At 48.7% G+C, this 26,276-nt stretch overlaps 2 protein-coding genes across 4 annotated transcripts; both read left to right on the plus strand.

Annotated features, from left to right (window-relative positions):
- Window positions 1–1,755: 1,755 nt before the first annotated feature.
- Window positions 1,756–12,933, plus strand: LOC310670426 (uncharacterized protein). Of its 2 annotated transcripts, none has more exons than XM_083425775.1 (6): window positions 1,756–2,463; window positions 4,396–5,209; window positions 7,724–7,847; window positions 8,924–9,760; window positions 11,496–11,695; window positions 12,622–12,933. In XM_083425775.1, exons 2-5 carry the CDS (start codon window positions 4,466–4,468, stop codon window positions 11,579–11,581), a joined length of 1,791 nt encoding a protein of 596 aa, XP_083281901.1. In that variant the 5' UTR covers window positions 1,756–2,463; window positions 4,396–4,465; the 3' UTR covers window positions 11,582–11,695; window positions 12,622–12,933. The 2 variants fall into 2 exon arrangements, with proteins under 2 accessions (XP_083281901.1, XP_083281900.1); XM_083425774.1 differs by having other exon boundaries at window positions 1,832–2,463; window positions 8,921–9,760.
- Window positions 12,934–16,270: 3,337 nt separating this feature from the next.
- Window positions 16,271–25,778, plus strand: LOC310670313 (uncharacterized protein). 2 transcript variants are annotated; one of them, XM_083425469.1, is made up of 4 exons: window positions 16,271–16,447; window positions 18,907–19,733; window positions 22,828–22,966; window positions 24,404–25,778. In XM_083425469.1, exons 2-4 carry the CDS (start codon window positions 18,924–18,926, stop codon window positions 25,417–25,419), a joined length of 1,965 nt encoding a protein of 654 aa, XP_083281595.1. In that variant the 5' UTR covers window positions 16,271–16,447; window positions 18,907–18,923; the 3' UTR covers window positions 25,420–25,778. The 2 variants fall into 2 exon arrangements, with proteins under 2 accessions (XP_083281595.1, XP_083281594.1); XM_083425468.1 differs by having other exon boundaries at window positions 16,272–16,447; window positions 18,868–19,733.
- The last annotated feature ends 498 nt before the right edge of the window (window positions 25,779–26,276 follow it).

Raw genomic sequence — 26,276 nt, forward strand, 5'->3', positions numbered from 1 at the left:
ATCTAAGTTTACCCTCACACAAAAACCATCAGATAACCCGTGGTGGTTAATATGGTGTATACAGAGGGGGTTTGCCGCAGAGCACAGCAGGGAAGGCAACCAAAGAGTACTCACTAATGGTTCCTTGCCATCCTGGAGAAATGGGAAGAAGAGAAGAAGAGTTTGGATTTGATATCCCGCTTTATCACTACCCGAAGGAGTCTCAAAGTGGCTAACATTCTCCTTTCCCTTCCTCCCCCACAACAAACACTCTGTGAGGTGAGTGGGGCTGAGAGACTTCAAAGAAGTGTGACTGACCCAAGGTCACCCAGCAGCTGCATGTGGAGGAGCGGAGACACGAACCCAATTCCCTAGATTATGAGTCTATCGCTCTAAACCACTACACCACACTGGGAGAAGTAGGGTACCACAGGGTTCGGTCCTGCGTGTGTTACACTTAGATTCCCATCTTGACCGAAGGATACTCTGCCATTTTAACAGTCTTAATGTGGTTACCACTTAAGCACAGACCTGCAGTGCTTCAGATGAAGCGTCCAGACCTCCATTGCCAAATTTAAGTCCAGAAATCTAGGCTGAGCTCTTGTGCCTCAGCAACTGGAGCAAGGGAGGCAAAAGGTAACTGCAAAGGGGGTGCAAGTATTGGGGCTGGAGATGCCTTATCCCAAGTTACATAGTCCTCTGGTCAACCGATCCAGACTTGTTACTGGAGAAGTTGTCATTATTAGCGAAAGTGTGCTTTTCAAAAATGTGCCTTAGGAGAAATCTGCACTACAATGCTGACAGATTTTCAGGAGCTCCTTTCTTTTACTGTGAAGCGGCAATTTGGATAACTATATTTAAGACTGCAGAAATGAGACACAGAAAATGGAAAGGTGTGCCCCATGCCTAATGGGTTTCTCACCCCTACATGCTCCCTCATTTCCCCCCTTCCCTTCCCTGCACTTCACTGCAAATCCACAGCGGTGACCAGAGGAGAAATTACCACTGGGAGGAGTGCAGAGAAGAGAAACAGCATGGTGCATCTGCAGCAGTGCAACTGGACGCCGTCACCTTCCCTGGCTGCAGCAAAACATGTCTCTCCTGCATTGGTCTCTGCAGCTGTAGCAGGCGCTGCGAGCTTCCAACAGTTTGACTTCACCCCGAAAAACTCACTTCTCCATTGTTTTCCAAGACTGGCAGATGCCAATCAATCAATATATACCTCATAATGCCAAAGTAGGCTTCTGTGCTTTTTACAGCTATAAACATTTATGCATCATTAAACCAGAAGCTAGTGATGTATGGAAGTGAAAGCTGGACCATAAAGAAGGCTGATCGCCGAAGAATTGACGCTTTTGAATTATGGTGCTGGAGGAGACTCTTGAGAGTCCCATGGACTGCAAGAAGATCAAACGCATCCATTCTTAAGGAAATCAGCCCTGAGTGCTCACTGGAAGGACAGATCCTGAAGCTGAGGCTCCAATACTTTGGCCACCTCATGAGAAGAGAAGACTCACTGGAAAAGACCCTGATGTTGGGAAAAATGGAGGGCAGAAGGAGAAGGGGACAACAGAGGACGAGATGGTTAGACAGTATTCTCGAAGCTACAAACATGAATCTGACCAAAGTGTGGGTGGCAGTGGAAGACAGGAGTGCCTGGCGTGCTCTGGTCCATGGGGTCACGAAGAGTCGGACATGACTGAACGACGAAACAACAACAAACCAGAAGCATATAGACATTTATGCAACATTAAACCACAAGCATCCCTAATTAAAACACGGAATGAAACAATCCCAGTTAATCATCCAGATATAAAGATCCACAATAATTTAAATATACAATAAAGCAGCCTCCTACTATAAACCTTAGCTTGTAAGCGTCCACAATTATAACAACACAAGAAAGCTATCCTGCTAAAACATAGCATGCATGCTCAAAATCCACAATACATCCATTTCATTAAAATATAAGCAGCCGTAACTGAAATAAGTAATTAGGCGATCCCATTAAACAAGAAAAAGGCACAAGCAGCAGGCAGGTTGCCACCTTCCCCCTTGGCAGGGTTCCTCTGCCTTTGGAAGCCTCGATTCAGGAGGACGTGGGGAAGCTTCATCGGTTGAATCTCTGCCAATCGTGACCCGCTAGGAACAAAGGTTGCCAGACTGGTGGCAGCTAATGAGTTAATGAGCCGCTGCCGTGCTAAGAATGAAAATCTGCCCTCCTCCGCCTCCGGCTTTCCTTGTTTAAATCCCTTATCTCCCTCTGGAGCCCAAACCAGGGCAGGTCACACCTCTCACTTTCCCGGTTGGTGGCGGGGAAAGTCCATCTCGAAAGGGTTAAAAGCGAAGAGATACTGGCTTCCTAGAGAGGCAATGAGGAAGGCGAATCCTCCCAGCTCCCTGGGATGGTCCTGAGATGGCTTTTTGAATTTCCTTTTGCTGCAGAAAACAAGAGAGGAGAGAGCAGGATCCAGCCTGGAAAAGGTATTGGGCGGTGGGTGGAGGGATTTGCAAGATCGAGGTTTAATAAGATCTCCCATCACCACTTTCCTCCGTCTCTCCGGTTGCAAAAGCTGCCTGGTGACCTCCGGAGGGTCGAACTCTGCTCCTCTTTTGGGAGGGAAGACCTTTTGCAAACGTTCATTTCGTTCCCTCTTTTCCTGTGTGTCAATAGCGTAAATCCTTGCTAAAGTTGCTCGTCTGGAGATGCCCCCTTCTGATATAGAAACGCACAACGCACACAGCAAAATCACTGGGGTTTGATGGAAGGTGGTGGTCTCTCTCCAAGAGAAACTGCCTTAAACAGGGCATAGAATCATAGAACTGTACAGCTGGAAGGGGTCCCTAGGGGTCATCTAGTCCAACCCCCTGCGATGCAGGAATCTCAACGAAAGCATCCATGACAGATGGCCCTCCGACCTCGGCTTAAAATCCTCCCAAGGAAGGAGAGTCCACAACCTCCCTTTGGAGTCTGTTCCACTGTCGAACACTGTTAGAGTCAGAATTTTTTTCCTGATGTTTAGTCGGAATCTTCTTTCTTGCGACTTGAAGCCATTGGTTCGGTACCTACCAGTGGCGTAGCGTGGGGGGTGCAGGGGGGGCCGGCCGCACCGGGCGCAACATCTGGGGGGGCGCGCTCGCACTCGCAGCTCTCTGCCCCTATCTGGCTCACTCACTCTCTCTCACTGCAGTGCTGGCTGTGCAAATCCGATCCCTGCCGGGTCGCCGCCCACTGTGGAGGGGAGGGTGCCAGGCGTGCGGTGCGGTGCGGAGAGAGAGCGAGGGACTATCTGGGGGAGGGACAGTGCAGCGGAGGGGGGCGCGCAAATTACTTGCCTTGCCCCGGGTTAGGGGGCGCAAATTACTTGCCTTGCCCCGGGTGCTGACAACCCACGCAACGCCACTGGTACCTACCATCCACAGAAGGAGAAAACAAGCTTGCTGCATCTTCCATGGGACAGCCCTTGAGATATTTGATGATGGCTGTCCTATCTCCTCTCAGTCTCCTCTTTTCCAGGCTAAACATATCCAGCTCCTTCAACCGTTCCTCATAAGGCTGAGTTTCCAGACCCTTGATCATCTTGGTCGCCCTCCTCTGCACACCTTCCAGCTTGTCAATGTCCTTCATAAATTGTGGTGCCCAGAACTGGACACCGTATTCCAGGTGTGGTCTGACCAAGGCAGAATAGAGCATGGCTGTCAATGTTTCCCTTTTTTTAAGGGAAACTCCCTTATTCCAAATAGGATTCCTCGCAAGAAAAGGGAAAAGTTGGAATAGAGTGAGACTAAGACTTTCCTTGACCTGGACACTAGACTTCTGTTAATGCAGCTTAGAATAACATGGGGGTTTTTTTGCTGCTGCATCACATGTTAAGCTTTGGTCCATCAAGACCCCTAGATCCTTTTCACATGTACTGCTAGTAAGCCAGGTGTCCCCTCATCCTATACAGTGGTACCTCTGGTTGCGAACGGGATCTGTTACGGAGGCCCGTTCACAACATGAGCAGAAAGCAACCCGCGTCTGCACATGCGCGGGTCGCAATTCGCGGCTTCTGCGCATGCGCATGACGTCATTTTTGCACGTCTGCGCATGCGCGAGTGGCGAAATCCAGAAGTTACCCTTTCCGGTACTTCCGGGTCACCGCAGAACGCAACCTGCAAACGCTCAGCCTGAAGCAAACGTAACATGAGGTATGACTGTATATGTGCATCTGGTTCTTCCTGCCTAAGTGGACAACCTTACATTTGTCCTTATTGAAATTCATTTTCTTAGCTCGGGCCCAATTCTCCAATCTGTTCAGCTCATTGTGAATTCTGATTCTGTCTTCTGCGGCATTAGCTACCCCTCCAAGTTTGTTGTCAGCCCTTTATTTGTGCTCATTTTCTCTCATGACGTTTCCCCCTCTTTTTCCTCAGCCGATCGCCGGAATTTATTCTGGAGTTTTCCTCTCGGTTTTTGTTCGCTCTTCTGTGAACCCTCTGAAATATGAAAAGGGGGGATCAGACCCCCACAGGACCAACATCAGGAGAGGCGGGATCTCCAGGAGCAGCGAAAGCCCCTCACGTCCTCCAAGCTGGGAACATTCGAGAATTCCTGAGACGGATGCCGGGGGATCAGATCAAGCAAGAGCCAAGCGAGAGCTCCCTTGAGCTCTGGGAAGTCCAGTGGCAGGAGTTCCTGAAGACGGTGGAGTCTCCTCATCCGGAATGGGGCATCCCAGCCTTTCCAGAGAAGACCTCGCCATGGGACGACGCCAAGGGCTTCCTGGCCTCCTTTGAGCAGGTGGCCCAAGCCTGCCGGTGGCCCCGGGAGGAGTGGGTGGCCCGACTCTTGCCGGCCCTCAGCGGGGAAGCCGAGCGGGCCTTCCACAGGCTCCAGGCCCGAGACAGAGAGGATTATGGGAAAGTGAAGGCGGCCATCTTGCGAGGGGACACCATGAGCCGGGAGAAGATCCGCCAGCATTTCCGGCGCTTCTGCTACCAGGAGGCCGAGGGGCCGAGAGGGGCCTACGTCCGGCTGCAGGAACTCTGCTGCCAGTGGCTGAAATTCGAAAGGCACTCCAAGGAGCAGATCCTGGAGCTGCTGATCCTGGAGCAGCTCTTGACCATCCTGCCAGCCCACATCCAGAGTTGGGTCAGGGAGTGTGGGCCGGAGACCTGCTCCCAAGCGGTGGCCCTGGCCGAGGACTTCCTGTTGAGGCAGGAAGTGGCCCAGAGCCAAGAAAGCCAGGTGAGGCCATATGGCCACCTTTTCCTTCTATTTTTAAATAATAATTTTTACTAGGGTTTATTAGGGTTAAACCACAGAGCCTAGGGCTTGCCGATCAGAAGGTCGGCGGTTCGAATCCCCACGACGGGGTGAGCTCCCATTGCTGGGTCCCTGCTCCTGCCAACCTAGCAGTTCGAAAGCACGTCAAAGTGCAAGTAGATAAATAGGTACCGCTCCGGCGGGAAGGTAAACGGCATTTCCGTGCACTGCTCTGGTTTGCCAGAAGTGGCTTAGTCATTCTTGCCACATGACCCGGAAGCTGTACGCCGGCTCCCTCGGCCAATAAAGCGAGATAAGTGCGCAACCCCAGAGTCGTCTGCAACTGGACCTAATGGTCAGAGGTCCCTTTACCCTTTACCTTTATAAAGAGAAATACAAAGCTTAGTATGAAATACATGTTTTGAATCCAAAGTAAAGCGTTAATCTAAATAAGATAAAAACATAGAGAGAAGAGGGGGTGGGAAAGAGAGAGAAAGGTAAAGAGAAAGAGACAGAAAAGGTATTAAAAGAGAGAAAGAAAAATAAAGTTCAAAGAATCCACTGTATATTTGGAAGGGACAATGAGAATCCTCTAGTCCAACCCTCCTGCAATGCAGGAATATGCAGCTGTCCCATAAGGGGAATCGTTTTTTAAAAATCATTTTACAAATGCAAAATACAGATAAACAAAAAGTAAAAAAACAGCAACATATCTATATAAAGAGATTCTCCGAATCTTGGGATTTCCCCCCCCATCCCCTCCAGGGGGGCCCTTTTTAAACATCTACAACTGCATATTCATCCATACTCCAATCATACCATATTATCATATTATCATACCATATTATCCAAAGTAATTTTTACACTACAAGTGGACTCAGAATCCTGCTCTTGTTTCCATCTGCTTACAGTGGTCTCCTAAGCAGCTTATGAATTTCCCCCATTCTTTTGTAAAGTTGTTATCCTCTTGGTTTCTGAGTTTTCCAGTCAGTTTTGCCATCTCAGCATAGTCCACCAGCTTAGTTTGCCATTCCTCTCTTGTAGGGACCTTGTCTTCTTTCCATCTCTACGCTGGTAGCATTTGGGTGGCTGTTATTCCATACATAAAGAGGCTTTTCTGCTCCTTTAGTATGTCGGTACCTGTAATTCCTAAAAAAAAGCTTCTGGTTTCTTAATAAAAGTTATTTTAAGCATTTTTTTCATTTCATTATATATCATCTCCCAGAATGCTTTTACTACCTTACACATCCATCACATATGATAAAAGATACCTTCTTTATCTTTACATTTCCAGCAGATATTTGAACTTGTCCTATACATTTTTGCTAACTTAGTAGGAGTCAAATACCACCGGTACATCATTCTCATAAATTTTTCTTTCAGTGTACAACATGCCCGTATGGGGAATCAAATCTGCAACCTTGGAATTATCAGTACTTTGCTCTAACCAGCTGAGCTATCTAGAAACTAAAGAACTTTCCATTCTTGATCTGTCTACTGTATATAAACAATATTCACTTCATCCACTCCTATATAACACCTAACAACACCACTTTCTATAAACAAACATTATATTCAGTCCTCAAATCCGAATGTCATTATTTCATTTTCACGCAAAAAGTCTATGAGGGGTTTCCAATCTTAACAGCTAGGATCTCCGTCCATCTTTCTTGCCTCCCAACCTCTGATTCCCTCCAGCTACTTTTGATCTCTAACTCCCATGGCCAATGCTCAGGGAATGATGGGGATTGCAGTCCAAGAACAACAGTCCCCCGCCATCCCTGAGTTACCGTGTTTTTTGCTCCATAATATGCACTTTTTTCTTCCTAAAAAGTAAGGGGAAATGTCTGTGCGTCTTATGGAGCGAATGCGTGGTCTCTGGAGCTGAATTGCCCAGGGGTGAAAAGCAGATTATGCTTTTTATTTATTTTTTGAAAGAGGGAAGTGGGGATTGAAACAAAGCCGCTAATCGGCAAGCGATCGGGGAGGGAGATAAGGGACACTAGAGATAAAGGAGGCTGCCTGGGAGAGGGGAGGTAAAAGCCTATGGATCCCCAGGATTTTTGCATTGGGTCACCCCAAATTCACCATCAGATCACATAGCATGTACATGGCTACAGCCTGCACCAAAAAAATCACGCACCCACTGTTTCATGTGGCCGCAGTGGCACAAAAGTGTGGTTATAAAGCACAGATCCACATGGATCCTCAGGATTTTTGCATTGGGCTACCCCAAACTCACTGTCAAATCACGTCTGTGGCCACAGCATGAATCACAAAAATCATACATCCAGTGTTTCATTCAGAATATATTTTTTCTTGTTTTCCTCCTCTAAAAACTAGGTGCATCTTATGGTCAGGTGTGTCTTATGGAGTGAAAAATACGGGACCTTATATGGATTTATCTCGTATATGAATTTGCTGATGAGAACTGAGGGACTTGCTCAGACCAAACTCTTCTTCTGAGCAGATCTCAGTTCCTCTTTGCTCTTTCAGGTGACATTTGAAGAGGTGGCTGGGAGTTCCTCTGAGGAAGGCCGGGGTCTGTCCCTGAACAAGCAGAGGCTTCTCTGCATCGACACCAAGCAGGAAGATGACGACGGAGAAGCTGGCCTGCTGGGTAAGGGGAGGAATCCTTTTGTACATGAGTTTCTCTTATTTGTTTAATTTTGTTTTTATTAGTTGTAGTATCAGTCTCTTCATCCCCACAACAGTTTGACTTCAACCCCAAAGGCCCACTCCTCCATTGATTCCCAGATGCCAAAACCAAAATTATTATTATTATTACAGTGGTACCCCGCAAGACGAATGCCTCGGAAGACGAAAAACTCGCTAGACGAAAGGGTTTTTCGTTTTCTGAGGTGCTTCGCAAGACGGATTTTCCAAAGGGCTTGCTTCGTTGACAAAACGGCCCTGCCTCTCGTGTCATGGCGATGGTCACTGTACGCACGCACGCACGCTCGCTTCCCCGCTCCTCCGGCTCCCTCCCACCTTCCGGCTGATGGCTCTTCCGGCTCCCTCCGACCTTCCGGCTGACGGTTAGTGCCTCGCGCCGCTGCCCACCCCCCTCACGGGCTCCCCTCAGGAGCCGTTGCCGCCAGCAGCCAGCGTTGCAGCCGGAGTCACGCTCCTGAGCCCCGCTGCCCTCCAGCAGCCGCGTCGCACGGTGGCCACAAGGCGTGGGTGAGTCTGAGATACCGGCTGCGGCAGCTGTCCTGCTTCTCCCCGCCCCTCCCCGCCGTTGTCAGTGTTTAAATACAGTGGTGCTTCGCAAGACGAAAAAACTCGCACAACGAAAAAACTTGCGGAACGAATTAATTTCGTCTTGCGAGGCACCACCGTATTATTATTATTATTATCATCATCATCATCATCCGTTTGACTTCCAAAACATTCAAAAACCAAAGGAAGCTCCTGCAGCCAATCGGAAGCCGTGCCAGACATTTGGCTTCTGAAAACCATTCAAAAACTGGAACACTCACTTCCAGTTTCTGATCGTTCGGGAGCCAAAATGTACGAGTTCCAAGGCATTCGGCAACCAAGGTACGACTGTACCATATAAAGTTGCCCCCAAGGTCTTTGAAAAGAACATGCTTTTTTCCTCTATCAAATAACCACACTCCCCCTCTGTTTCCAAGTCTCGTTTCTCTCAAAGCTCTGGGTGTATTTAGGATTCTCTCCTCCTTTCCCCAGCAGCCAAAGGTTGGGTCGCCATCTGCAACGGGGAAGACGACGCGGCGGAAGACTCTGAGGCGGAATGCCCACATGGGACACCGGTGTGGAAAACAGAGGAGAGCTTTCCCGAGTGTTGCGCACAAGGAAATGCCTCAGGGCGCCAGGGAAGAGCAGAGGGCCGTCAGGAAACGCTGAGGGCAGAGGAAGTCGGTGGATTGGGTTGCCTGACCCCCACGGAAACCCCGGCTGCAGTCCCAGTAGGAATCGACACCAACCAGAAACGGACCGCCTATGGTTCTTACAGCCGGAACGCCATCCTCCCGACGAGAACTCGGATGGGGGTGAAGCCGGTAAAATGCCAATTCTGCGGGAAGTATTTCCTCTGCAGCGCAAAACTCCTCGTCCATCAAAGGACCCACGCCGGGGAAAAACCCTACAAGCGCCTGTATTTCTGTGGCGCCCAGAACATGGGCTCCCCCGGCACCGGCCAGCCCCCCGTCCTCCACAAGATGGTTCCCTCCCGCATCCGTGGCCAGCGGTGGGAAGGGAAGGAAGTGGTGGCCTTGCTGAGCAGCATCAAAGCCAGTCCCGCCCTGGCCCTCCTGATGAGCAGCAGCTCCCAGAGGGGGCACCAACACTGGGAGAGGATCAGGGACCAGCTGCAGGCTCAGGGCTTCGTCAGGAACATCGACCAGCTCCGATCGAAGTGGAAACAGCTGAAGACGGACTTTTTTGCAGCCGGGCGGCCTGCCGCGGAAGGGAGGGAGAAGCCTGCGGTCATCCCCCCGTATTTCAACCGGATGAGGGCAGTGTGGGACGCGGCGGGACGCCCCCCCTTCAAGGACCGTCACCTGCCGGGTAAGTGGAAGCTTTATGTCAGGGGAGGGTGCCAGCAGCAGCCGTCAGTGACGTTAACTCTTCATTCAAAGAAGCAATCAGCTCCAGAGGCCAGGCCTAGTGAGCACAGCAACACAGATCCCGGTAGATCTTGCCCCAAGGAGGCGGTTGTGAGAGCCAAAGGTCCCCACCTTCCAATGGCTCTCCTCCTCTCCCAAGCAGCCTGAGACTTCATAGAATCATAGAATCATAGAGTTGGAAGAGACCACAAGGGCCATCGAGTCCAACCCCCTGCCAAGCAGGAAACACCATCAGAGCACTCCTGACATATGGTTGTCAAGCCTCTGCTTAAAGACCTCCAAAGAAGGAGACTCCACCACACTCCTTGGCAGCAAATTCCACTGTCAAACAGCTCTTACTGTCAGGAAGTTCTTCCTAATGTTTAGGTGGAATCTTCTTTCTTGTAGTTTGGATCCATTGCTCCGTGTCCGCTTCTCTGGAGCAGCAGAAAACAACCTTTCTCCCTCCTCTATGTGACATCCTTTTATATATTTGAACATGGCTATCATATCACCCCTTAACCTCCTCTTCTCCAGGCTAAACATGCCCAGCTCCCTTAGCCGTTCCTCATAAGGCATCGTTTCCAGGCCTTTGACCATTTTGGTTGACCTCCTCTGGACACGTTCCAGTTTGTCAGTGTCCTTCTTGAACTGTGGTGCCCAGAACTGGACACAGTACTCCAGGTGAGGTCTGACCAGAGCAGAATACAGTGGCACTATTACTTCCCTTGATCTAGATGCTATACTCCTATTGATGCAACCCAGAATTGCATTGGCTTTTTTAGCTGCCGCGTCACACTGTTGGCTCATGTCAAGTTTGTGGTCAACCAAGACTCCTAGTCTGTTTCTGGTCTACACTGTTCATACCTCTCCTGGTTTTGGGAGACCAGCAGGGAGGGGAGTAATAATATAATAATAATTTATTATTTATACCCAGCCCATCTGGCTGCGTTTCCCCAGCCACTCTGGGCAGCTTCCAATAGAGTATTAAAAGCACGCTAAAACATCAGACATTAACAACTTCCCTAAACAGGGCTGCCTTCGGATGTCTTCTAAAAATCAGAGAGTTGTTTATTTCCTTGATATTTAAAAATAAAAACAAAGATTAAAAATACATTAAAATGTCACACATTAAAAACTTCCCTGAACAGGGCTGTCTTCAGATATCTTCTAAATGTCAGGTAGTTGTTTATCTCTTTGACATCTGATGGGAGGGCGTTCCACAGGGCGGGCGCCACTACCGAGAAGACCCTCTGCCTGCTTCCCTGTAACCTCACTTCCTGCAGCGAGGATACTGCCAGAAGGCCCTCGGCGCTGGACCTCAGTTTCCAAGCCGAACAATGGGAGTGGAGATGCTCCTTCAGGTATACTGGGCCGAGGCTGAGTTTGCCCATTTGCTGGGTAATGTTGAGCGTTGATTCCACCAGTACGTTAATAGTGACTGAGTATGCCCAGTGGGCACAGAATGTTGAGTGTCCATTGGCAAAGAGGCGGAATGGAGTACTGAATGAGGGCGTGGCTGGCTGAACACCACAACCAAAGCACTCCATTCCGGTGGTAACGTTTTCTCATGGTTCCCCGCTTGGCTCTTCATAATGGTGGTTGTGGCAAGGGCCCAGCCCCGTGTATCCCAGTGAGGTGACCTTGAGAGGTCATGGTCCGCAGTGAAACTGCCTTCTCCCTCTGCCCCCTTTCAGCTTCTTACCGAGCCCGGAGGCGTGAGCTGGAGAGATGTGAGGAAGATGACGAGGACGACATGGAGGTACAAGGCCCCTCCTGCTAACGGATGAGGGGGACACCTGGAATCGAGGAAAAACAAGCCTTCTGTGAGGTCCTATGAACCAGTAGCCAAGCGCCAGAACCAGGAGGGGCACCGCTGGGAACTCGAGTGGCCCATGTAAGAATAACGGAACAGCGTTCACTCGCAATTGTCTAGTCTGTTTTTAGCACTTAATGCTGCTTAGCTGATAAGGCTGACAACGACCCTGAGGGGTAGGCCAGTAATTATCGTTATTCATATAATTTGGACCTTTTTTTATTCCTTAATGTGCTTAAGAGAGCCAATGTGGTGCAGTGGTTAAGAGCGGTGGACTCGTAATCTGGGGAACCGGGTTCGCGTCTCCGCTCCTCCACCTGCAGCTGCTGGGTGACCTTGGGCCAGTCACACTTCTCTGAAGTCTCTCAGCCCCACTCACCTCGCAGAGTGTTTGTTGTGGGGGAGGAAGGGAAAGGAGAATGTTAGCCGCTTTGAGACTCCTTCGGGTAGTGATAAAGCGGGATATCAAATCCAAACTCTTCTTCTTAATATTACATAGCAGCCATCAACCCTGAGAGGCCAGTAGGATGTAACACATTATTTTATTTTATTTGATTTTATTTTATTTATTTTATTTTATTTTATTTTATTTTATTTTATTTTATTTTATTTTATCTTAGTCTAGTCTAGTCTATTCCAAGCTTCTCAGCTTGACAACATCCATGTGAGGCAGGACAGTAATTTGGAGCTATAATTTAGAGCTTTAAAAAAACTACTTAATAAGCTTAATGATATTTAACTAGTCATCCTGACAACAGTCATGAGAGATAAGCCAATAAGTATTGTTAATTTTTCCAGGGAACCTGGGGAATTGTAGATCTGTGAGGGGAATAGGGGTCTCTCCTTACGACTCTCAGCACCTGCAAGGAAACTGCAGCTCCCACAATCCATTGGGGGAAGCCACGACTGTTTAAAGTGGCACCATAGTCTTGCAGAACGGATTTTATCTTAACCCTCTTCTTTCCTGTCGTCTCGGTTATTTATTTCTCTTTCCCTCGCCTCAACAGTTGACCAGGTGGTGGTCCTTGAAATCAGGGGTCTCGAGAGGCAAGTGACTTCGTCTCCTGAAAAGGTGGGGAGAAACAAAGTGCCCCCCTCCTTCTGTCTCTCCTGAAATAGACTACAGCCACCTCCGTCCCCGGCAGAGACCATCGCTGAGAAGGGAGATGACCCCTTCCTGATTCTCCCACCCCAGGCTCTCTCCTCAAAAATGGCTCATTCCAAGGCACCGACTCTCTTGCTTTTCCCATTTGGCTATCAATTCCACATTACATTAACGAGGGGAGGGGGGAGAATTAAAAGTTGGTGGTTTTGAATAAGCTTCCGTGCTCTCCTTTCTTCTGTTTGTTTGAAACTAAAATTGTATCCAAGTTAGGGTTGCCATACAGTGGTGCCTCGCAAGACGAAAAGAATCCGTTCCGCGAGTCTCTTCGTCTAGCGGTTTTTTTGTCTTGCGAAGCAACCCTATTAGCGGATTAGCGCTATTAGCGGTTTAGCGGCTATTAAAGGTTTAAGGGATTAGCGGATTAGCTGCTAAAAGGCTATTAGCAGCTTAGTGCCTTAGAAAAACGGGGGTGGGGAGCGGGGAAAAACCGCAGGAACTCGCAAGACATTTTCGTCTTGCGAAGCAAGCCCATAGGGAATTCGTTTTGCGAAGCACCTCCAAAACGGAAAACCCTTTCGTCTAGTGGGTTTTCCGTCTTGCGAGGCATTCGTCTTGCGGGGCACCACTGTATTTCTAGAAGACGCAAAAGTTCCTGATCTTTTGTTTTGGAAAAAGAAACTCAAAGTTCTTGGCCTTTTTATATTTAGGAAACTTCTTCAGCTTTTTTTTTTTTAGACAATCAACCTTGAAATCCCACACATTTTGCCGGTTCTCCCACCGGATGGCAACCCTAATCCGAGTTGCCGAAAGAACTTGTGGTTCTATCCCTTTCACAAATGGTTCACGTTCAGGGCAGCTTCAGAAAGGTTTGCATTCCTTAACTCGACTCCATGATCAGGTGCGCAGGCTGGCTTTGCCGCAAGATCTGGGGCAGCGAACCTCAGACAACAACTTTCCTACCTGGTGCCCTGGTGCAACTTCCATCACCATGGCTTCCCCCAAGGAATCATGGGAGCTGTAGTTCGTTACGGGTTCTGAGAGCTGTCCGGAGAACACCGCTCCCCTCACAGAACTACAGTTCCCAATGTTCCCTGAAAAGAGAGGGTTGGTTGTTAAACCATTCTGGGAATTGTAGCACAACTCTCACAACTCTCAGCAGATGACAGACCCTAGAATTCTTTGCGGGGAGGCCATGGCTGTTAAAAGTGGCATCACAGTGCTTTAACCGCAGAGTAGGAATGGAGCCAAAGTACAAGACGGGTGCGGAAGGAAAATGGCAGGATAAATTAATATATCTGAAGGAGTGTCTCCACCCCCATCGTTCTGGACTGAGGTCCAACTCCGAAGGCCTTCTGGCGGTTCCCTCACTGCGAGAGGCCAAGTTACAGGGAACCAGGCAGAGGGCCTTCTCGGTAGTGGCACCCGCCCTGTGGAATGCTCTCCCATCAGATGTCAAAGAAATAAACAACTACCTGACATTCTGAAGGCAGCCCTGTTCAGGGAAGTTTTTAATATGTGACATTTTAGTGTATTTTTCATCTTTGTTGGAAGCCGCCCAGAGTAGCTGGGGAAACCCAGCCAGATGGGCGGGGTACAAATAATAAATTATTTATTATTATTATTATTATTATTAAACAAGGTGGGAACAATACTTTTGAAAGACGTAGCCTAAAATGATGAATACAGTGGTACCTCGGGTTACAGACACTTCAGGTTACAGACGCTTCAAGTTACAGACTCCGCTAACCCAGAAATAGTGCCTCAGGTTAAGAACTTTGCTTCAGGATGAGAACAGAAATCGTGCTCCGGCGGCGCAGCGGCAGCAGGAGGCCCCATTAGCTAGAGTGGTGCTTCAGGTTAAGAACAGCTTCAGGTTAAGAACGGACCTCCAGAACGAATTAAGTTCTTAACCCGAGGTACCACTGTATTCTAATATAAAAGGGGCAGATGGGCCTCATCCATCTGGGGAAATAGTCCATCTAGGAGAAGAAAAACTCTGATCCTAATTCTCCGCTGCCTTGTGGGTTATCTTCAGGAGAAGAAAAGGCGAAGGAGTAGACCCTGCACGGGCGCCCAGCATCTTGCTCTGCTTTCCTTTGGACCACATCAACAAGGCCGAGTGGGGGGGGGGGGTCTTGTCGTCTGAGCAGCCCAGGACCTCCAGACACACCGCCCAGTCTTCTACCCTGTGGAGGTCACTTCTGTGCTGCTGACACAGTGGCTTGACTTCACCCCCAGAGCCGCACTCCATTGTCTATTGAGATGGACAGATACCGACAACAATGAAATAAGGGAAAGCCTACTCCAGTTAGAGACCTTGGATTAGTTAGTTCTACATTATGGTGCTGGAGGAGACTCTTGAGAGTCCCATGGACTGCAAGAAGATCAAACCTCTCCATTGCAGCCTCATTTTAAAAGTAGCCCATAGATCAAAACCAGAAGGGGAGGGGAACATAAGGGTCCGACTAAGTCCAAACCAAAGGCCTGGTGGAACAGCTCTGTCTTGCAGGTCCTGCGGAAAGATGGCCCTTAGGTATGTAGCAGGAAACCCCCCCCCCCACCATCATTCAGTTTGTACAGACTTCACACACACTCACACTCACACACTACATACACTACACTTCTGTTATAAATTCATAGAAAATCAACCCTACATCAGATTTGCACTGTTCCACTTTTATTTTACTCCATGAAGGAAGGACTACAAAATGGGGAAGGTTTGATGCAGGCCACCATAATCCCTTGAGCATAGCAGCACATCCACAGGAGCCCTGCCCAGTTGCTATGCCAACCCGATGGTCTCAGACAGAAGGCCATCAACAACACAACAGACTGCATACACGAGTGGATTCAACACGCACTATAACAAAAGAACAGTGATTGGATTCCCCCTCAGGGGGCAGGAAACTGCCAACTACCTTCGTCTTCAGAAAATGACTCATGGGGGGGGGAGAGGGGAACCAGCCAGGTGACAGGACACTCAGGTTACCACCACAACTCCTCCCTCAACCCCTCCTTTCTGAAATGTATGCATGATGTTTCTGGGGGTGGGCTTGACCTAGAGGAGGGGAATGTCAAAAGTTTTTATAAGGTCTTGCACACCATTGTTCTGGGTCTTTCCTCTCTCCTGCGAGTGAGGTGAACACCCTGCTGCAACAGTTCAATAAAGGCCAAGCCTACAGGCTGCTGATTTGCTCCAATTTACTCTGGTTGGTGTCTTTACTTTTTGTCCAAGGGAGCCCTCGGATTTTTCCGGTAACAGTAATAATAATAATAATAATAATAATAATAATAATAATAATAATAATAATAATAATTTGTATATCCTGCCCTCAGGGCAGCTAACAGCAATTCTTTCCAGTTCTACAAATCTATAAATCTATGATTCTATAAACAACCAGGTGCACTCTCCCTCATGTCCCTAAAAGCACCAGGGTTTTTTTATTCACACCAGGGACTTTTGACATTTTTAATAATCCAAATCGGAGATGTCCTAGTTTTGGTTTGCTTTTTTTTTTTTTAAGACAGCGATGCCCCGAAAGGGTTAAGCTGAAGAAGTTTGACCCTCCTGCTTCCTAGAGAGGACAGGAGAGAGGGATGGAAAGGGATTAGCAAATTGCCCATTTTCCTGTAGTGGGGAAAAGGGGGAGTGGGCTGCATTGCCTTGCTTTACATCTGCAGGAAGACTGGAGAAAGAGGCAGAAGCGGCAGAAAAGCCCAGGAAGGAGGTGAATAGCTAAAGGGAGCTGGCGGGGGGGGGGTGGCAGGCAAAGGACTGGGAAGGGAGCATTGGGGGTCATCTGGAAGGGGGGCAAAGCAGCAGGAGGGGTAGAAAATGAGGGAGGGGGGACAGAGAAGCTCCTTCAGATCCCCCCACGACACACAGGATTATTCTGTTGCAAGCCGCCCAGAGTGGCTGGGGTGTAAATAAAAAATTATTATTATCATTATCATTATTAGAATTGAGCAATGACAAACCTATCATCATCATCATCATCATTATTCCCACTCAGCCCCTTCCAGATCCAGCAAGAGCTTTGCACAAATGCAGGATTGGGGCTGGTTCAGTTGGGGATAATGGGGAGCAGTGCCCCCCTCCCAGGTCAGCCATAGGAAGCTGCTGCCTATATAGAATCATAGAATCATAGAGTTGGAAGAGACCACAAGGGCCATCGAGTCCAACCCCCTGCCAAGCAGGAAACACCATCAGAGCACTCCTGACATATGGTTGTCAAGCCTCTGCTTAAAGACCTCCAAAGAAGGAGACTCCACCACACTCCTTGGCAGCAAATTCCACTGTCGAACAGCTCTTACTGTCAGGAAGTTCTTCCTAATGTTTAGGTGGGATCTTCTTTCTTGTAGTTTGGATCCATTGCTCCGTGTCCGCTTCTCTGGAGCAGCAGAAAACAACCTTTCTCCCTCCTCTAGGTGACATCCTTTTATATATTTGAACATGGCTATCATATCACCCCTTAACCTCCTCTTCTCCAGGCTAAACATGCCCAGCTCCCTTAGCCGTTCCTCATAAGGCATCGTTTCCAGGCCTTTGACCATTTTGGTTGCCCTCCTCTGGACACGTTCCAGTTTGTCAGTGTCCTTCTTGAACTGTGGTGCCCAGAACTGGACACAGTACTCCAGGTGAGGTCTGACCAGAGCAGAATACAATGGCACCATTACTTCCCTTGATCTAGATGCTAGATCAAGATATCAGACCCTCCAAGTGTCCCTATTTTCCAGGGACAGTCCTGGATTTAGAGAAGCCGTCCCAGTTTCTGATTTGATCCCACAATGTCCCACTTTTTTATTTTCATTGGAGAAATGTTGGGGGGCTACAGTGCCAAGGGTCAGCAAACCTTTTCAGCAGGGGGCCGGTCCACTGTCCCTCAGACCTTGTGGGGGGCCGGACTATATTGGGGTGGGGAATGAATGAATTCCTATGCCCCACAAATAACCCAGAGATGCATTTTAAATAAAAGGGCACATTCTACTCATGTAAAAACATGCTGATTCCTGGACAGTCCATGGGCCGGATGGAGAAGACGATTGGGCCGGATCCAGCCCCCGGGCCTTAGTTTGCCTACCCATGGGCTACGCTATATAGGAAAGACAGTCCTGTATAAGGGAAGCTTTTAACGTTTGATTGTGTGTTTATATTCTTTTGGGAGCCACCCAGAGTGGCTGAGGCAAGCCAAATCAGATGGGTGGCGTATACGTAATAAAATTATTGTTATTCTAATGAGTCAGCCCAGTTCATAGAATCGTAAAGTCGGAAGGGACCATGAGGGTCTTTTGCCCAATGTTGGGGGGGGGAGGCTCAAACCCATAACCCTGAGATTAAAAGTCTCGTTTGCCCAGTATTGTTTACACTGGCAGGCAGTAGCTTTCCTGGGGTTTCGGTCTTTTCTCCAGCCCTACCTGGAGATACCATGAAGTAGGTTCTCAAAGCCGTGACAGGAAAGGATGGCAAGTCAGGTGGGAAGATCTGAGACAATCAAAGAAACATTTGAACATTTCATTTGTGTTGATGAGAGTTTGTTTGCCTCAAATCGGACCAATGTAAATGAGATTATCGGCAAAAGCAAGCTACGTACTTAGGTGCGCATGTAAAAGGCTCGTTTAGAATTATATTCTGGGAATGACTGATGTTCTTATGTAGCCGCATTGTTTTATACTTTCCGTACGTCCCATGATCATGTTATAAAGTAGTTGTATTACATGTTTTAAATCAAGCACTGCTAAGAGTTGTTTCTTTTTGTTCCATCAATTAAAAAAATAATAATCCTGGTGTGGCGTGAGCAAATTTTTATTCTCAAACTGTGTCCCAGAGAAAAAAAGTTTGAGAATCACTGAGTGCAAGGCAGATCTCTACCACTGAATTACAGCCTTTCCTCAGCCAGCCTCTTTCTTTCTTTCTTTCTCTTTCTTTCTTTCTTTCTTTCTTTCTTTCTTTCTTTCTTTCTTTCTTTCTTTCTGGCATTTCCCATCCACTTCCAGGCAGCCCCATTTTCTCCTCCAGCTGACCACAATCTTCTCTTATAGTCAGATTTCTCAGAAAGAAAGAAAAGAAAAATGGGAAGAGATCATTTATTCCAGCCCTACAAGAGGCTGACTGCTCACCTCTGTCAATTTCTTTCTCTCTGCTTTTCAGGCCCTTGCTTACTGTGGTTTCTTCTGGAATTTCCCACAGCGCACCTTTACGCAGGGATGAAGATGGAGGAGGAATATATCGCAGCCCGGGGAGAAAGAGAGGAACCGAAAGGAACAGGGAAATCCGCTCACGCCCTCTTGAACGCTGGTGGCCGCAAACCCAGGATGGATTTGGAGGCACAGGGTGAACTCCCCAGAGCAAGGCATTCGGGGAACGCCGAGGGGTTCCTCGAAAGGGGGACCCCACATCGCGTGAAGGAGGAATCGGAAGAGGGCTTGGCCCATTGCTGGGAAGCCCAGTGGCAAGAGTTTTTGAGGACAGTGGAGTCCCCTCACTCGGAATGGGGAGCCCCCCAGCTGCTGGAGGAGCCCACCCCCTGGGACGACGCCAAGGCCTTCTTCGCCTCCTTCGAGCAGGTGGCCCAAGCCTGCCGGTGGCCCAAGGTGGAGTGGGCGGCCCGACTCCTGCCGGCCCTCAGGGGAGAAGCCGAGTGGGCCTTTGAGAGGCTGGATGCCGGAGACAGAGAGGATTATGGGAAAGTGAAGGCAGCCATCTTGAGAGGGGACGCCTTGAGGAGAGAGAAGCTGCGCCAACACTTCAGGCACTTCTGCTACCAGGAGGCCGAGGGGCCCAGCGGCGCCTACAGCCACCTCCAGGAGCTCTGCCAGGGGTGGCTGAAAGTGGAGAGGCACTCGAAGGAGCAGATCCTGGAGCTGCTGGTCCTGGAGCAGTTCCTGGCCATCCTGCCAGCGGAGATCCAGAGCTGGGTCAGGGATCGCGGCCCGGAGACCTGCTCCCAGGCGGTGGCCCTTGCAGAAGGTTTCCTATTGAGGCAGCGGGAGACTCGGGTCAATCTGGAAAGCCAGGTGGGACCACTTGGCTGTGGTTAGTGTCAGTATCGGTGGCCTGGCCTTGTCCGGCTTGTGGGCTTCCCATTGGGGCGTCTCCTTGGCCACTGTGAGAACAGGATGATCGACTAGGCAGGCCTTTGGCCTGGTCCAGGCTCCCCTTAGGGCTTCATGCTGTCCAATTCCGAGTTGCATGGCTGGGTTCTGCGACTCAGCAACAAAGCTGGCCACAGAAGGAAACCCCTTACAGTCCTACACGCTAGCAGCCAACCCGACTGCCAGCCCTTACTCAGGAAAAACCTTATGTAGTTACCAGTGGCGTAGTGTGGGTTGTCAGCACCCGGGGCAAGGCAAGTAATTTGCGCCCCCCCCCCGCTGCACTGTCCCTCCCCCAGATAGTCCCTCGCTCTCTCTCCGCACCGCATGCCTGGCACCCTCCCCTCCACAGTGGGTGGCGGCTCGGATCGGATTCGCACAGCCAGCACTGCAGTGAGAGAGAGTGAGTGAGCCAGGTAGGGGCTTAGAGCTGCGAGTGCGAGCGCGCCCCCCCAGATGTTGCGCCCGGTGCGGCCGGCCCCCCCTGCACCCCCCACGCTACGCCACTGGTAGTTACCATCCACACAGAAGAAGGAAGGTATCAGGAAATCATATAGAATTGTAGAGTTGGAAGGGGACCCCCAACGGTCATCTAGTCCAGCCCCCTGCAATGAAGGAATCTCAGCTAAAGCATCCAGGACAGTTGGCCCTCCAACCTCTGCTTAAAAGCCTCCAAGGAAGGAGAGTCCACAATCTCCCGAGGGAGACCGTTCCACTGTGCAAACAGCTCTTGCTGTCAAAAAGCTCTTCCTAATGTTTAGTTGAAATCTCCTTTCTTGGAGCTTGAAGCCATGGGTTCAAGTCCTGCCTTCCAGAGCAGAAGACAAGCATGCTCCCTCTTCCATGTGACAGCCCTTGAGATGCAGTAGACACTCAGGTTGCAAACATGATCCTGTCAGGAGTTCAGCCTACACTCAAGTAGGACTCTGGCAGAGACACATGCCCGACTGACATGTTCTCTCCCTCCTGATCAATCGTTCGGGAGCTTCAAAGTTTTCTTCAGCCCGAACATCACAGCGACTGATGCCAACTGACACAACACACTTAGGGATTCGCAGAGTCTTTGCATCACTGCATGACAGACCTCAGCAGCTCAGCATTTTGGCTAATCTACTTTATTTACATATAAACACACACACGGAGCACTGCAACATGGCTCCCTCTCTCTCTAGCAAAGACAGCAAAGAGAAAAAGAACAAAGGACAATAGTCCCACTTCATGGAACACAGTAACACAAACATCCTGTCTTCGTCACTTCCCACTCTGTGGAGTCAAAGCATATACCATCATGTGAAAGACAACAATCCTATGTACCTGGAGTACTGTGTCCACCTGGAGTACTGTGTCCAGTTCTGCGCACCACAGTTCAAGAAGGACACTGACAAACTGGAACGTGTCCAGAGGAGGGCAACCAAAATGGTCAAAGGCCTGGAAACGATGCCTTATGAGGAACGGCTAAGGGAGCTGGGCATGTTTAGCCTGGAGAAGAGGAGGTTAAGGGGTGATATGATAGCCATGTTCAAATCTATAAAAGGATGTCACCTAGAGGAGGGAGAAAGGTTGTTTTCTGCTGCTCCAGAGAAGCGGACACGGAGCAATGGATCCAAACTACAAGAAAGAAGATTCCACCTAAACGTTAGGAAGAACTTCCTGACAGTAAGAGCTGTTTGACAGTGGAATTTGCTGCCAAGGAGTGTGGTGGAGTCTCCTTCTTTGGAGGTCTTTAAGCAGAGGCTTGACAACCATATGTCAGGAGTGCTCTGATGGTGTTTCCTGCTTGGCAGGGGGTTGGACTCGATGGCCCTTGTGGTCTCTTCCAACTCTATGATTCTATGACTGCAATCATGGAGAAGGAATTCTAACAGATCCGTGCATTCGCAACCCACAGCACCACATCTGCGCACACACGGGTTGCACTTCGGCGCTTCTGCGCATGCACAAAGCGCAATTTAGCACTTCTGCACATGTGCGAGCGCCGAATCCCGGAAGTAACCTGTTCCGGTACTTCCGGGTTTCAGAGCGTCTGTAACCCGAAAACGCGCAACCTGAAGCGTCTGTAACCTGAGGTATGACAGTATTTGAAGATGGCTCTCATGTCTTCTCTCGGCCTCCTCTTTTCCAGGCTAAGCATACCCTTCTCCTTCAACCGTTCCTCATAAGGTTTGGTCAGTGTAACTGACTATTGTACAGATGGTTGGTGGTTTGAGCCCACCCAAGGATGGCTGCGGGCAGGATTCCTGTATTGGACTAGATGGCCCTTGGTGTCCCTTCCAGCTCTAACATTCTATGATTCTACGATGGGCAGGTGGGCCGCAGAGGAACCTCTAGTTTTGCAGTAGTACAGAAGTGAGGAAAAGCAGTCCTAAGAAGACTGAGCGTGCTCAGTGGGCGCAGAATGCTGACTGGTAGTAGGGCAGAGAACCTGGGGACAAGATGGAACGGTATGGCTGGAAAAGGGCCTGACTGGCATCCTGAACAGGAGCACTCCTGAGCGGCGACATTTTGTTGCATGGTCCGACTGGCACCTAAACATGCCTTAATGAAACTGAGTTCTGATTTCTTCCCTCTGCATGGCAATGAGGCCGCTAAGGGCAGGGTGGAGGACGCAAACCTTTGCTTCTGATACTTGCCATAATATTATTATTATTATTATTATTTATTATTTATACCCCACCCATCTGGCTGGGTTTCCCTAGCCACTCTGGGTGGCTTCCAACAAAATATAAAAACACAATAATCTATTAAACATGAAAAGCTTCCCTAAACAGGGCTGCCTTCAGATGTCTTCTAAAAGTCTGGTAGTTGTTTTCTCTTTGACATCTGATGGGAGGGCGTTCCACAGGGCGGGCGCCACTACCAAGAAGGCCCTCTGCCTGGTTCCCTGTAACTTGGCTTCTCGCAGCGAGGGAACCGCCAGAAGGCCCTCGGCGCTGGACCTCAGTGTCCGGGTAGAATGATGGGAGTGGAGATGCTCCTTCAGTATACTAATGCAAGAGAGATGCTCTGCTTGTTGCAGGTGGTCTTTGAAGAGGAGAAGCAGGAGGTGGTGGCGGCGGCTGCAGGCTCCTCCATGTCTGTCCAGGCGCCACCTGAGGCCGGGGAGAAGCAGCCGCATGCAGCAGCCAAGCAGGAAGAGGAGGAGGAGGACCTGCTGGGTAAGGAGAGGAGGGTTTTCCATGTGTGCCTTGGATAGTTTGACATTCCCTGCTAGGCTGACCTCCGGAAGCTACTCTCCGCTTCTCTATCTCTGGAGCCTATGGCCCCATCTGCATTATACATTTAAAGCAGTATCCTTTCATTTTAAATTCATGACTCCGCTCCCCAAGCATTTTTGGAGTTGCAGTTTGCTAAGAGACAGTTGTTAGAAGGCCTCTCTTCCAATTCCCAGAGTAGTTTGACCATCTTCACAAGGAACTCTGGGAATTTTCAGACTGAAATTCCCAGGTGTCAAGAAAGGTTATTTATGTATGCAACAACTGCAGTTTGGTTAGCCCAGAAATGGAAAACAGGCGAGGTCCCAACTAAAGAAGAATGGCAACTTAAACGGATGTGATATGCACACTTGGCAGATTTAACTTATAGAATAAGAGAACTCGATGAACATACGTTCAGAGAAGATTGGAGAACGTTGATTGAATATATGGGAAATTACTGTGTACAGCTGAAAACGCTGGCAGCATTAAGATAAATTCAACAGTGTAGACAAGTTTTGATGGGTGCAATGATGGAATACTGAATGGTATAGCTTTTGTTAAATATGCAGGGATTTATGGTATGTAAAATGAACCATGGAAAAAGAAGAAGGGAAATCACTGATATCTTTAGCATGTAAAATGAGCATTTTTAATTGCAGAACAGAAAACTTAATAAAATTATATACACACACGAAAAAGGAACTCTGAGAATTGTAACTCTCTGAGGGGAAGAGAGGGTTGCCTTACAACTCTCAGCACTCTTAACTGACTACAGCTCCCAGAATCCTTTGGGGCTGTTTAAAGTGGCATCCTGGTGGAGATGTCGTGGAATGCGATCCTCCGCTGCTCTGCGGCCCGAATATATATAAATTAAATTTTCTGTTTTACAATTTAAAGTACTAATGTTTACATCCTTAAGATATTTTACAAAAACTATGCCATTCAGTATTCCATTATTGCATCCCTCAAAACTTGTTCTCTTATTCTATATGTTAAGTCTGCAAGTTGTGCATATTCTGTCAACTTAAGTTGCCAATCTTCTTTGGTTGGGACCTCACTCATTTTCCATTTTGGGGCTAACAAAACACAGGCCGCAGTAGTGGCATACATAAATATGCCACTTTTTGGACACCTGGGAATTTCCATATATTCCAATAATCTGTTCCAAATTATCCTGAACAGAAAGGACTCTGGGGGTTTTGGAGAAAGTACTTTTAAACATTTTTTTCCAATTCATTATGTATCATTTCCCAATATTCTTTTAACCTTTTACAAGTCCACCACATATGAAAGAACGTTCCTGTTCTATGAGTATTCTTAAGGAGGTCTGTGATTGAGTCATTCCTGGTTTTGAATGATTCATTCGTGACTTTTACCAGGTTTTTTTCTTCATTTCAGATGGTGGTGTATGGGAGAGCGAAGATGAAGGTGAACCTCGCAGGACCTCCTCAGGAGCAGGCCAGCAGGAGGCATTGAAAGAGAACTTCTGGAATCAAGATGGATTGAAGAGGCCAGAGGGAGTCCATGTGGAGAAGGGCAGAGATAAAGCCATTCCTTGCCAGGACGGAGACTTCCATGAAATCATAGTTCCAGAAGAACAACAAGCAGAGAAGAGGAGGAGCAAGTGCCTCAGTGCACATTGGAGAATCCACACAGGGGAGAAAACCAGCAAAAGCTTAAAGTTTGGGAAGAGCTTCAGCCAACACAGAAGCGTCATGGAATATCAGATGCTCCACTCGGGGGTGAAGCCGTATAAATGCTTGGAATGTGGAAAGAGCTTCAGTCAGAGCACGCACCTCACGTCCCATCAACGAATCCACACAGGGGAGAGGCCATACAGTTGCTCGCACTGCAGCAAGAGCTTCAACCAGAGCACTAGTCTTATTCAACACCAGAGAATTCACACAGGCGAGAAACCGTACAAATGCGCCGAGTGTGAAAAGAGCTTCCGCCATAGTACAAGCCTTACATCACATCAGAGAATTCATACCGGGGAGAAACCGTACAAGTGTTCCGACTGCGGGAAGGGGTTTTGTAATCAGTCCGGCCTTATTAACCACAAGACAATTCACACAGGGGAGAGGCCGTATAAATGCTTGGAGTGTGGGAAAAGCTTCAGTCAGAGTACGCACCTTACGTCACATCAGAGAATCCACACGGGAGAGAGACCGTATAAATGCTCAGACTGCAGCAAGACCTTTTGCGACCAATCAGGCCTTGTTAAACATCAAAGGATTCACACAGGACAGAAGCCATATAAATGCTTAGCGTGCGGAAAGAGCTTCAGCCAGAGCACAAATCTTATTCGGCACCAGAGAATTCACACAGGAGGTGAAGCCTCCATATTAACTTCACAAACACTTAGAGTAGCAGATGAGGTTCTGCTCCAACCATCTTTGGTTTTGGAGAGCTGAACAGCTGGGTCTCTTCCATGGTTGCTCCTTTGCGGGGCTCCCTCTTTAATGCTCGTGACTCAGATAGTTGGATGGTTTTTAACTGCATGTTTCCATTAATTAGTTTGTAATGACCTGGATAGTTGTGTAGAGGGCCTTCTTGGTAGCAGCACACTCCCTGTGGAACACCCTTCAGATGTCAAAGAGATAAAAAAATTACACAACTTTTAGAAGACATCTGAAGGCAACCCTGTATCGGGAGGTTTTTAATGGATCGATGTTTTTATTATGTTTTTAGATATGCTGTAAGCTGCCCAGAGTGGCTGGGCAAACCCAGCCAGTTGTGTGGGGTATAAATAAAATAATAATAATAATAATAATAATAATAATAATAATAATAATAATAATAATAATAATAATATTCATGGTCGACTGCCTGGGCAAGGTTTGCCAACATGGTGTCCATGGGTGCCCGGGTGTCCACCAGAACCACTGAGCCTCTTGGGCTTGCCGATCGGAAGGTCAGTGGTTCGAATCTCTGCAATGGGGTGAGCTCCTGTTGCTCTGTCCCAGCTCCTGCCAATCTAGCAGTTCGATAGCATACCAGCACGAGTAGATAAACAGGTACTCCCTGCTCCTGCCAACCTAGCAGTTCGAAAGCACATCAAAGTGCACGTAGATAAATAGGTACTGCTGTAGCGGGAAGGTAGACGGCGTTTCTGTGCGCTCTGGTTTCCGTCATGATGTCCCGTTGCACCAGCAGCGGTTTGTTGTTGTTGTTTAGTCGTTTAGTCGTGTCCGACTCTTCGTGACCCCCTGGACCAGAGCACGCCAGGCACTCCTGTCTTCCACTGCCTCCCGCAGTTTGGCCAGACTCA

This window comes from Podarcis tiliguerta, assembly GCF_965153285.1.
Source record: "Podarcis tiliguerta genome assembly, chromosome: 2".
Classification (NCBI taxonomy): domain Eukaryota; kingdom Metazoa; phylum Chordata; class Lepidosauria; order Squamata; family Lacertidae; genus Podarcis; species Podarcis tiliguerta.